The 13,350-nt window shown below is 47.2% G+C and overlaps 1 protein-coding gene across 2 annotated transcripts in view; it reads right to left on the bottom strand.

The window, feature by feature from the left end:
• ALDH18A1 (aldehyde dehydrogenase 18 family member A1) overlaps nucleotides 1-13,350 on the bottom strand; it is a 32,571-nt gene that overhangs the window by 9,993 nt on the left and 9,228 nt on the right. For both annotated transcript variants that reach the window (XM_004701044.4, XM_030885960.2), the window contains exons 7-11: nucleotides 10,347-10,471; nucleotides 8,205-8,349; nucleotides 7,210-7,283; nucleotides 5,856-5,949; nucleotides 1,939-2,159 (exon numbers count right to left, since the gene is read on the bottom strand). In XM_004701044.4, coding sequence (XP_004701101.1) covers nucleotides 1,939-2,159; nucleotides 5,856-5,949; nucleotides 7,210-7,283; nucleotides 8,205-8,349; nucleotides 10,347-10,471 — 659 coding nt within the window. The remainder of the gene's footprint in view (nucleotides 1-1,938; nucleotides 2,160-5,855; nucleotides 5,950-7,209; nucleotides 7,284-8,204; nucleotides 8,350-10,346; nucleotides 10,472-13,350) is intronic.

Below are 13,350 nucleotides of genomic sequence, written 5' to 3'. Positions count from 1 at the left end.
GGACCCCACCTGATTATTTCTGGGCCTGGGCATTTGGTAAAATCTCACATGACTTCTGAACACTAACTTGAGGTATGTCAACTTCCAGTCTTATTTTTGTTAATTACTCAAGTTCACTCTCCTAAAAAAAAAAAAAGTACCTCCAGGAAACCACTTGGGAAACTGATCATGAAGGAGAGTTTGCTCACAAGAGCAAGGTCAGGCAGCCAGTGAATGCTCAGTGCGACAGGCTGGCAGGCACTCGGTGGCCAGAGTGAAGCACACCAGGGAGCGCTCGCTCATTGCCACCCAGTCGGACTCCCCGCAACCCTAACGGGCAGGGTAGAAGTACCCCTATGGGTTTCCAAGAATGCAGCCCTTTATGGGAGTCGGAAGCCTCGTCTTTTTCCAGTGAGCTAGGAAATGTTTTCCATGTGCTCCTCCATTGGACAGTAGACCGGCCTGGCTGCAGCCAGGCCTCCACCCTCACAGCTGTGTTAGGAATATCATCTCCGACAAGCCCCAGTAAATGGGAAAGATATATGAGGGGGTAACCCCCTAAAAAATGGAATTTTTCTTTCTCAAAACTATGTATTTAAATTTTTTACAAAACAACCAAAATGCTCTCCATTACACTTAATAATATGCCAAATCTGTGACTCCATTCGAGGAAACATCTTTCTTTTTTTAAAAAATCATTTTGTTGGGGGATCGTCCAGCTCCTATCCCACAACCCAGACATCCATCCATCGTGTCAAGCACATTTGGACATTTGTTCCAATCATCATTTTCAAACATCATCGTTCTACTTGAGCCCTTGTTATCGACTCCTCACTTTTTTCTCCCTCCCTCCCTTCCCTTATGAACCCTTGATAATTTATAAATTATTAATTTCCCATGTCTTACACTGACTGATGTCTCCCTTCACCCACTTTTCTGTTGTCCGTCCCCCTGGGAGGGGCTTATACGTAGATCATTGTGATCAGTTCCCCTCTCTCCTCCCACCTTCCCCTTTCTTGCAAACATTTTTCAAATTCATCTCTCTGGATGGCTGATAGCATCTCCCTTTTGCTCTTCACCTCTTCTACATCATCAAATTGCTGTCCTTTCATGTCGCTCTTCAATGGCAGAAACAAAAAGAAGTCACATGAGTGAGGTCAGGTGAGTCAGGTGCCCCATGTGGGGCAAGAGAGGTATGCTGTTTTTTTGCCAAAAACTGGCGCACTGAGATAGGCTGCGTGAGCAGGTGCACTGTCCTGGTGGCAAAACCAGTCTGTCGCACAAGCCTTTTCTGTCCCACAATGTTACACTCTCTTTTCAGAACCTCTAAACAAAGCTTGATGAACAGTCTGACCTGGTGGAACAATCTCCAACACTGCTAGCTGACATCTGTGTCTGTTCAAGAAGTTGACGGATGCCAAGAGCAAGGTTTGTCACAATCGACATTTCACCTTTTATGAACGAGAAAATCACTCATATACTTGAATTTTTCCCATAGCGCTGTCCTTGTAAGCTGTGTTCAACATCACAACAGTTTCTGCGGCATTTTTCCCAAAAAGGAAACAAAATTTCACAGCTGCATGCTGTTCACTCAAATCAGCCATCACAAAAAACAGGGTTTGAGTAAAACTGCTTTTACAAAAAAATTCACTGTGACCTGAGAGAACCTTCACAGGAGATGCCACTGGGTGCACTCAAAGAGAGTTGCTGGATGCTTGCCTAGTGGGAGAAATGTGTACTACAAAAGTCTCTCCGCCCAGCGCAATTCTGTCTTGGGGGGCGTTACCCCCTCATATGATACATATGTTAGGATTACTGGAAGAATCGACGAAGTAATACACCTTGAAAAGAACCTGAAAATAAAGCTTTAAAAAGGACCTGCAGAAGGCTTATCTGCAATCCTGAAAACCTCTCTTCCTCCAGTGCCTCCCACCCAATGACAGAGCACGAACCACCTACCTGGGGGAGACAATCAGGACGGGACTCAAAGATCACCAGGAGGACTCCAATCGGGACGGTCACTTGTTCTAGCTCCAAGTTCTTGGCAACGCGGGTCCGACGCAGAACGCGGCCCACACTGTCCTGTGAGGAGGCTGCGATCTGCCGCAGCCCGATGGCCAGACTGTTCAACTTGGAGGTGGAGAGGCTCAACCGCTTCAGCAGTGGACCTGCAAGTCTCCCTGGAGGGAAGGGTCCACGAGCAATGAGTCGGGCTGGGCTGGCCACACCACCAACTTTGATTTGCTGATGCTTCACTGAGCAGTGGATGGCACCGTGTTGTACAGAGAGGTTATGGGGCTCAAGAAAGGGTGACGTGCCATCTATGTAGCTTGTCTAGAAGGGCAAGATGACACTACCTATCACCACGTACAGTGTACACACCCATATCCTTTACACCGGCAATCTGACTTCCAGAAATGTATCATTTGCCTGAGCCAACCTGTGTGTAAATGAGGATGCTCACCAAGGCATTTTTTAAAACGACAGTGACACAATAGGAATTTTCCTACAAATTCTAACCATGGGCTTCCATGCAGTTATCATAAGTAACATACCTACAAGTAATGGCATGGGAAGGTATCTAGGATGCAACTTGTGAAAAAGGCAGACCACGGAGCAGTGTGTATCCCAGGGCCCGTCTGAGAAAATACTGCCTCAGCGAGGGGCTCCAGAAACAAGGGAACTTTCCCACGAAGGGCTGGGCAAGTGTGCACCCAGAGTTCTGGAGGGCATCAAGAACAGTGAGGGCTGGGGTCTACTTCGTCCACTGCATTACTTCATTTTTAAGAATACTGAGTAAATTGCATTAAGAATCAAGGGCAATCAAGTTTTCTTGTGAAACAAAAATTTTAAGTACAGCTATGTAAAGCTCCCATATGCTGACTCTTACTTAAACGATCCTCATAGTGTGATTCTCTCCCCATATACACACACATTTCCATACATCTACACAGACAGGAGCTCAGAGAAGCCATTTGGCACTGGATACCACAATCTTTACTGCAGCCAACGTTGAAGTGAGAATATGAAGTCTTTCTTTATTAATAATCGTGCCCACCAAGATAAAAGACAATTTCTGTTTTTAAGGGGGAGGGAGCATCCTTACACCAAGAAAAAAATTAAATCAATTATCCTACCAACCAATTATGCCAGCTAATTAATTTTTCCCCACATGCATTTTAATCAAGTTTTAATTATAGTACACATTATATGTTACAATTCCAGCTTCTTGCCTAACAATTCACAGTACGTTTTCTGTGTTGCAGAAATTATCATTTTAATTACTATTAAGTATTCTACCGAGCTGATACCACTTAACGCTCTCAAACACACCGATGCTGTTAGACACTCGAGCTTGTTTTGCTTTGGGGGTTTCTGGGTTTAAGTAGTGTCTCTAGTGGGATAATCTTACTCTAAGAAGTTTAATGTACTGAGTTAGCTTTGAGACCCCGTTTGTGTACACTCAGAACTTTGTTGTGAATTCCACGTGTGTCCTGTGTATTTCCGGAGACCTGTGACCGGGATCACAGGGGAAGGGTTCTGTCAGTAACTAACTGTGTGACCTTCAGCAATAGCTTTAACCTCTGTGCGTCTCCGTGCTCATCTTTAAATGTAAGAACTGGGAAAGATAATGTAGGGACACTGGCTAGTGCTGCAATGGCCACAAGGGCTAAGCAGGCACTGCCAGGTGTGTCCACTGGGGCACTTCCCCAGCACACAGCCAGGTCAGAGCACAGGCAGATGCGCTGTTTTCTTCAACCCCTCTTCTCAAAGACAATCTACCACTGCGTTTCAGGAATATCCTGCACTCGAGAGTTGTTTATGATCTGCTATAGAGAGTCCTCCCACGGTTACCCCTTTTCCAAGCTTTTCCTGTCCAGCCAGGTGCTGGATGCAGTTCTGCAGCCCCGGTCCGTAGGCCACCTCAGTGCAACTACACCGATGTCTCTTAGGTTGGCTGTGGATCAGTTTTTTTGTCTCTCAGCCTCTACGTACATGGAGTCTCTCCCTCTGTGTGGCTCAAGGCCAGACAGACAGCAAAGATTTTTTTTTGCACTTCTGAATTCCATCTTCTGACTTTCTGGGAAGGTGAAAACTCAAGCCTACATACAAGTCTACCTCAGTGGCTGATTTCTCTCAAGATGGACAGCCTATTCCCTCTTCATAGTCTGTTCTTAAGTCTGGAAGCTCTGCTGAAACCTGTTCACTTTGGTGATGCTGCTATTTGAGATCCCTGGGCCATAGCTTCCAGTTATCACAGCAACATGCATGCCACCAGAGTACGACAAATGACAGAACGTTCCATAGAGGTAAGGACAGCAGGCCTGTCTCACATACTTGGGACATGTTATCAGGAGGGACCTGGAGAAGAACACGCATGGCAAAGTGGAGGGGAAGCAAAAAAGAGGCAGGCCCTGGACAAGCTGGACCGACACAGGCGCTCAGTGGTGCAGGACCCAGAGGCGTTTCACTGTTGCTCAAGGTTGCTCTGAGTCAGAACCGCCTGGAGACAGCCCCTACAGCAGGTGTAGAGTCTAAAGGGAGTTCCCAGTCAACTGCGGCCAGGAGATTTTCAGGAATGAAAGTAACGCTGAGAAGCCTCACAGGGTTTCAACAAAGCTCTGTAATGTTTCTCTTGAGTATCCACTAATCCGGCTGCTGGAGGTGCATCTGTTCAATAGGAAAGACATTCCGAATTCCCCAAGACCAAGCCCATTATTTTAAGATGGAGTTAGGGAAAGAGCGAATGACGGAGGGCCCACCTGACTACAGCTGTCGGGGACTAATTGTGCCTTCTGCCATCTCACTCACACATCGGAGGCCCCACTGTACAGCAGCACCTTGTGCTCAGGCTGGGTGACTTCTCACTGGCTAATTAACTCCACAGACACACTATCTTTCATCACGTGACAAAAACGCTCTGCAACTTTTCATAAGCACCATCTGTCTAGGTTTGGATTCTTGGTGGTCACTGGTCACGAGTGTAGGTGACTTAACTTCCCTGAGCTTCATCAGCTCTCTAATCTGCAAAATGTGAAGAATACTAATTGCGACCTCACAGGTGGGTGGAGGCCCTGGGTAGGGCACATGGCTAGGCTTGACTAATAGCTGAAAAGACCAGCCGTTTGAAGCCACCCAGAGGCACCTCAGGAGACAGGCCTGGTGATCTGCTTCCAAAAGGTGAGAGCCTAGAAAGCCTACAGAGCAGTTCCACTCTGCACACCGGGGGTCTCAGCCACCATCTCAAGAGTCACAGTTATGAAGAGAAAGGCTCCCTGGTCATCGAGTCTAGTCTGCCTCAGAGCTGACCTACAGAGCAGAGCACTGGGCCTGCGGGTGTCTGCGGCTGTCAGTCTTTGTGGGAACAGAAAGCCTGATCACTCTCTTTCAGAGCAGCCAACGGGTTTGAACTGCTGACCCTGGGGTTGACAGCACGTCGCCCACTTGGCCACAAGAAAGTTCTCAAAGAATGCTAGCTGCTATTAGCTGAATGGCTAATGAAATAAGGTTCCCAATCTTTTTTTTTTAAATCCTGAAATTCCTGTGGAACTATGGCTTGTCACTGTGGTGAAAGGATTAAGAGGTTGTATTAGAATATATGCGATGTTGTGTGTGTGTACAAGGGGGAGTCAAACGTTTGTGGAAAACCAGTATCGAGAGAGAGTAGGATCTCCTTACAAACTTTTGGAAGCCCCTCACGGGATTTCAGAATGCCCAACAGTACTAGTCACCAGCCTCTATAAAAAGGATGCCCGATACACATTCCCTTCTATAAAATTCTTATCTCCTGACAGCTTATGACATACGAATTGCTAGCAATAATAACACGAAACACCCCTGTTAACAAGGACTCTAAGAAGCTTGGCCATCTTTACCTTCTGCCTCCTCCAGGTCTTTCTTGTTGGCTGACAGGATCGCCTCACGCTGGTCCGTCAAGAGGTCAGCCAGGTGGTGGATGATTTCTGCTCTCTGGGGGGGGAGGCACAGTGTTAGACAAAAACACACTTCCGAGAGCGACAGTCCTTGCTCCTGAATAATCCAAGGCCACCATGACCTGAACCCCTTTCCTTTCCCACCCGCAGTCGCTCCCTTCTGTTGGCCAGCGCCACCCCCGCCCCATTTCTCCTCAGTTCGGGACCACTTCTGATCATGATAATCAACAAACCACAGCCCAGTGAGGGGGATGAATTGATCTGTCCAGGATCCAGCACTTTCAATCAGCAGGATGCACACCTCTTCGTAGATTTACTCCCCAGATGTATTTTTGCCATCTCGTTTTTATTTGGTGATGGTTAGTCTTTTAATGACTGTCAACAGGGGTGATCCAGTCCAGGCCACTTGATGAGAGACTCATTTTTACCCACCAGGCAAACTACTGTGGCAATTACTGATGGAGAAGGAAAGTGGTCCGAGGAAGACCTTTCTTTCTCTGCTGCGGCTGTTTTAAATTCAGAATATTCCCTGGCATGAACCTATCTATAGCCACACATCTCAAGTCCACACTTAGCATCAAGACTTTGGGGAAGCAAGTGCCAGCTTCAATTCTGACCTCCTTACCATTTCCACCCTCACTGTGCCTGCTGCTTAGACCAACCACTCACACAGGTAGGGCTAGGCCAGCAAGCTTTCTTCCATCCTGCAGGTAGGCGGGGTGATTTGGAATGGGCTTGGAGAAGTAATTTTCCTAGTTTTCATGCCGAGTATGTGGCAGGATTAGGTAAAAATCTTGATTACATCATTTCCATGATTTTTTTGATCAAAATAATATGACAATGAAAAGCTAGTGGGCCCAAGCCTACCAAAGACTGAGGGAAAAGACACTGTAACAGAAGAGAAAATGTGCAGTTTATGGGAATCAGACTGGTAACTTGGGATAACTGAGACTCTAGGGCAGGGATCCTCAAACTTTTAAAACAGGGGGTCAGTTCACTGTCCCTCAGATCTGTTGGAGGGCTGGACTATAGTTTAAAAAAAAACTATGAACAAATTCCTATGCACACTACACATATTTTATTTTGAAGTAAAAAGACAAACGGGGCAAAAACACCCGGGGGGCCGGATAAATGTCCTCGGCGGGCCACCTATGGCCCACGGGCCGTGGTTTGAGGACGCCTGCTCTAGGATAAAGAGAGCACCAGCCGGGCCACTGCACAAGTGTCCAAACTCCATCCATCAGCACAGCCTGATGGGCTCCACAACTACAATAAAACGGCGAGAGGACGTGATTACCTGCTCAGGCTCCAGAGTGGCCAACATCCTTCCTCCAGTTCGAGCCATCTCTCCCTGCTGCTCCACGGTAGGACCTGCGGATTTGCAAATGGCAGACCACGGTCAGCACACTCCTTCCTTAATGACCCCAGCACAGGGGCACATACATGCTTGTCATGTGCAGAGGTGGAATGTATGCATCTTAGGACGCTTGGTTTACCCATGGAGATCACTGTGACCCTCAAAATGACAACGAAGTACTCTGGCATGAGCATAACCTCCTGTCTATCTGGGTGTACAATGCACATTTTATATGTCTTCTACTGCTCTTTCAACAGTCTACATTTAAACTCCATCTGCATTTCTGAAGACAGACTATAAGGCAGTTCTGCTCACTGTGAGTGAACATTTGCAAGCACTGCCTCAAAGTTCAAACAGCGGCACAGCTCTTATAAATAACGATTAAAGTACCCCCCCCACCCCACTTCTGTACCCACAGCACAAATCAGTACCTGGCATCTACCGTGGAGCTCAGCAATGTTTCTGGAGAAAAACAAATGCATATATTCCTAACTTAGGGATTTTGGAGAGCAAGCAGGAGACCTAGCTGGACTGGTTAGGAAGAATTTTCCCAAAGCGGAGCAGATTCAATTTTACAAATTATATTCATAATATCAATGCCTTATTTCGTAATATTAGTCCATCAATGTTGTGGTCTATGTTCCCAGGCTAAGAGCCGAGTCTTCAGTCCCATCTAAGCAGGGCACCAGCCATAGGACACCCCAGGCCAGAGGACCTTATGGTAAGGTGACCAGATGTCCTGCTTTTGAACAATTTTTCCCGCGTCCCACGGCGTTTTAAAAAAGTCCCGATTTTTGGAAAGAATGCATGACAAGCTAGGGTATACGGTTTTCGGCTGCCATGTGGCTACTTCGCCAGGACATGAATTTTATCAATGGTGTCCCGCTTTACCAGTGTTAAAATCTGGTCACTTTACCTTATGGAGACCTTCTTACCTGCAGGCTTCACTTCAGAAAAGAAGGTACCAACTTTCTTCCCTTCCACGATGTCTGTGATGACATGCCCAGACACCTTAGGGTGGGTTCCGTTGGCGATGACGACAGAAGTGCCTCCCTGCAGAGCCCAGAGGGCTGCCTTCACCTAGAGAGGGGGAAGCCAGAGAGGAGACTCAGAACTCCGCAGTCTATCACTTGCACCCCCACTTTCAAAACAACACAGAGTACAATCTGTATCAGGCAGTGTAAGTATCTGGGGAAGGGTGATAGCTTAGAATCTCTGATTTGTTGCCTGAAGACAAGACAAGGCATCCTTTGTTTTCAGCATGTTCTCTCTTCAAGACTCGCCAGTGCTGGGAATCAAGAGCCATACTCTATTCCTAACTTAGAAACCCCTTGGTATCCAACCTGGCTTGGACTAGTCTGCTTCTGGGTATCTTAAGTTTGTTAAACGGGTCTCTTGTAAACTTCCTTAAAGATTTAACGGATCGGATTTTAATTCCCTAGTTGTTCCCCTTCTGTGGTGTTGTTTGCTCATCTCTCCCCCCCCATCCCTGCCAGGTCCCTCCAGAACTGCTGGTCCCGTTGCTTTCGCCTCAGGCCTCCTTCCCATGCCTGTCTAAAACAGGTATGCAAGACAACACGAACACAGACAAAACAAAAGACTAAATAAAGAGAGAGGGAAATAACTAGTGAAAAAATGAAAAAGCATACATAATTTCAGGTCTGTCTACTGACCTTCCCACCAGTCCTGGGGGATTCCAGGAACTGCCCCCTCTAGGCTAAAGTCTATTTGGGGGGCTCCTCAGGGGCTTTGCTGCTTTGCTTTGCTCCTGTTGCTGATCAATATAACTGATTGGGACAATTCAATGAGGAGAAGGAAATTTGGAAAGATTTTATTAAGAAATATTGGACCCGATGACAGGATTTATGAATTGTGAAAATACATAGACCCTGTCCATAAGGAGTTTATAATATGAACATGCTGCTTATATGAAACTACAAAGAACATATGTAGACATGATTAAATGTAGGCATACTTGCATAACCCTCAGTAAGCCTGTTCAAGGCAATGAAATATTCAGTACTGACCGCCCACCCATAGCCTGTAACTCCCACCCAATGACCTTCCTTTCCCCAATAGGTCTGGGGGAAGAGACTGATTAGATTACACGATTCTGCTGTGAAAGACTAGTGTTAGGGCTAATTATGATTGTCATCCTGCTAGATATAAAATAAACCATCTCAGAAGCAGGAGTGGGGCGGGGGGATAGCTCACTACGAGCAGAAGAGAAGAGCCAGGAGTGGAGCGCACCCCCTGAACCCCAAGATCCCTGTACGTTGAACCTTCTTGGTTCAGAAAAAGCCTTAACACCAGAGGAATGGCAAAGGAGCAGCAGCAATAGAACCGATAATTAGAGCATGGAACGAAAAAAAAAAAGAAAAAAGAACAAGCGCATGAGACAAAGTGGTGGACTTCCCTGTCCACACAGCAGGAAAGCTGAGTGCTTTGGGGCAGAAGGTAGCTTGAGGAGTGAGGTTCCTCTGGGCACTTAACTGGGGGAGCTGGGTTTGCTGATACAGGCAGCTGGAGGCTTATAGCAGGGTAGCATATCTTTTGAGCATTTACTGGCAGCCCTAAAAGGGCTTTGTAACATTGCCCAATCAGAGGCCAGGCCAAGAAGAAACTGTCCTGACCGAAAGACTGTGTCCTGAGCATTTCCCACCTAAAGTGTAGCCTGTGAATGTCCCCAATAAACCCTGTAGTCATGAGCAATGTCTGCGAGTGCTGTCTGGCTGCCGCAATGCATTACAGGACGCAGCTGAGAAGTGGAGAGTGTGAGGAGTGGGGGGCCAGCTGATGTCAGAATTGGCAGAAAGGTTGGAGAGTGGGCATGTCTGACCTCAGTCTCAAAGAAATCTACCCTCATGTGGAGTTTCATTTTCCTTCCCCTTGCGTAGCTGGAGAAGGCAGGTGTGACATCTACGTCAATTTTTGTTTAGCCTGTGCTTATTAGACAGGTGCATATTTAAGTGCACCTCTACTGGACCATTAGCTCCCACACCACTACAGAAACAAATCGGACAAACTCGTGTACTGACTTTGTAATTGTTACAGGCAGTAAGGACACCGGTTCCTACCTTGGCTTCCATGCCTCCCATTCCCACTCTGGACTTGGTTCCAAATGTCACCGACTGCTGGTCTCCAGGGTAAAAGATATCAATGAGTTTTGCATCATCTGAGCCTGGGGGGCTGTCAAAGAGGCCTAAAAAGAAAACAGAGTCAGTGCTACTGCTTTCAGAGAGGGGCGAGTGCCCCGGGCCTCGGACAACCAACTGCACTTTCTTCCCCCACTGAATTCTGCTGTCCCAACAGCTCAAAGCAGAGAGGAGAGCAGGGACCCATCGGTGGAGTCCGCCCACACTCTGAACAGCTCTCGGGCGGCTCACCTCACACTTTTAAATAAGCTAGCTTCACAGATGAGTGCTTCCCCTCAGCAGAGCACAGCCACATCCTTGGCACAAATGAAACTGGCCAGACCCATCATCCCCGGGACTATTGAAAACGAACAGGAGCTATTGTAGAAACAGCACAGCAGCCACGTAAGCGTAATGGGTTTGCTTCCAAGAAAGCTGACTTGTGAGACAGGTCCTCATGAACTCTCACGGTACCCTTTGAAACAGCCACTCATGTAGAGGCCCCATTTCATGGTGAGTCGCTGTGAAGCTTGTGCTGAATCAGCTCCTGGCTCCTGGCGCTCAGTCTGGATTTACTGCCCTAAGCATTATGTCCCTTTTATAACTCAGCAGAGTGATAGGAGTTAGAGTAACAAGAGATTTTATAAGCGTACAATTCAAGATGAAAAGCACACTATTTTGCTTAGAAAAAAAGCAAGTAGGAGCCTTGGGAGGGGAGCAGAAGGAGAGGCTTGAAGATATTAAGTCAACACCAAAGTGAGATACTGACGGCGAGAAACTCCTAAGTTGGGGTTGGTTCAAGGACAATTTGGGCAGGGATAGCCTACACTTGGTTTTAAGTCACCCTGTAATACACACATCCACTTCAATATCCTAAATCCTAATACAACCCTGCTGCACAAACCTCTCTGGGGGAGTACAGGAGTAAGGGGAGTGAGCAGGTTAGGGCCCAGGGCAGAACAAAGCAATGCAAACCAACACCAGCAATATAGGGAGAGGAAGAGGAACCTTAAGCCAGCACCAGCAGCTCCAATGCTAGGAGAGCACAGATCTGAATTCTGAAGTGGTTTCCATTTCACACAGTTATAGGGTGGACAACCCCAACCCCAAACCTCCTCAGACAGAGAGGTTCCCGGCGTGCTGACAGCGTCTACTACTCTTTCCCGCTTATAGCAGCGCTCCTCAAACCCACCGGGATCATGTTTCGAGCTCTCGTGTTACTCTAGAAACCAACATCCAGTAGCTCATTAATTAACTACAGTGCCATGCAAGCCTGCAATCACCAGCTTTGGCGTGAAAAGCTAAAATCCACCAGAATGTATTTCAAATGGGGGTTTTCCAAGTTATCTCTGCCTCACAGCCTTTCCCAGGCTGGATAGAGGAGGAGAGAAGGATGCTCATGGGCTTTAAACCCGGGCAGGTTTCGATTGGAAACAGCCTCCGTCAAGTATTCACTGGGCCTGCATGTACCATTTAGCCGCTCTGCCCTTTTCCTCTGCCCTAGGTTAGCTAGGCTAACCTGCTTTGCAGAGAGGCCAGGAGAACAAAATAAAGTGACGTTTACAAGGCACTTGGCACACTGCAGACAGCAGACATCTCAACTGAAATACCTTCTTTTTCAGGACAGCTCACACTTATCCCACCTCAGCTGTTCCTACTTCAACATTTCACACACTGGGTACTGAGATACTGACAAATAGACGTGATACCTGATTTATCTAGGGAGCTCTCTGCCCTTACTGCTTATGGCCAGCATATAAAATGGAGACCAAGTCTCGCCCCGGTAACCTGCCGAGGGTGTGGGCCGGGAACTAAGTTGAGACCTCCCAGGAATGTAATAGGACACTCTTTGGATCCTGGACGTGTGGTCGATTTACCGACATACCTAAATCATAGTCTTTATGTGTAAAACTGTGAATGGCAACGCCTTAAGAAGGGGAGTAAATGAAGTGGTGTCAAATTGTATCAGGAGCAAAGACTGAAGAAAATCAAAGATGCGTGGAAACAGCCCCAAAGACCAAGGCGCCATGTGAACCACAGCCTCTACTACCCTGAGACCAGAACTAGATGGCGCCTGGCTGCCACTGCCAATTGTTCTAAAAGGGACATTAGATGGTCTTGAGAAGTAACATATAGAACAAAATGCAAAATCCTAAAAGACCAGGCTTACAGATCTGATAGACTAGGGGAGCCCCTGAGATTATGGCGCTAAGATACCGTTCAGCCTGGAAATGAACTCACCAACCGTGGTTCAACTGTCAACGGAACAACAGACAGGCCTACAGGGTGACCACTAGCCCCGGGGCGGTATGCAGCCAACCATGCAAGATCGAAAGGGCAGAAGCTGCCAGGGGAAATGCTCCAAAGGCAGGAAGAACAGGCGAGGGGGAGAAATGGCCATGGGAACCACCGGAGGAAAGAGAAGGAGTGCTGTTACACGGAGGGGATTGCATGCGTACAAACGGAAAACCCCAACAACAACAATGAAGGACACTGGAGCCAAGCGGGGCGCCCCCATGAGGAAGTGAGCAGAGAGAACAGTCATATGTATAAGGGGGTTCAAAATGTTCCAGGAAAAATGCCATTAAAAGAATAAAAGAAAAAGAACAAAAATCATCCATGAGCTTTTTGAAGTTCCTTCTAATATAAGGCCATCCAGTCTAGATTTTCTGCCGTGGCTCCAATTTAAAATAATATGTCGTATGACGTACATTCAATACTGAAAGCGATCAAAACCTGAATTTAAAATCCAGAGAGGCAGAAAATAACAAGTGTTGACAAGATGTGGGGAGAATACAGTCCTCACACACACACTCAGTGGGAATGGGAACGGGGGCAGCCACATTGGAAGACGGTCTGGCCAAGCCTAGTGAGTTACTATAAACCAAGCCTAGCGAGTCACTATAAACCAAGCCTAGTGAGTCACTATAAACCAAGCCTAGTGAGT

This window comes from Echinops telfairi, unplaced genomic scaffold (genome assembly GCF_000313985.2).
Source record: "Echinops telfairi isolate 266 unplaced genomic scaffold, ASM31398v2 ScPeMD7_70;HRSCAF=299, whole genome shotgun sequence".
Lineage (NCBI taxonomy): Eukaryota > Metazoa > Chordata > Mammalia > Afrosoricida > Tenrecidae > Echinops > Echinops telfairi.
The sequence above is the reverse complement of the archived record's forward strand: the minus strand, read 5'-3'. Positions and strand labels throughout refer to the sequence as shown.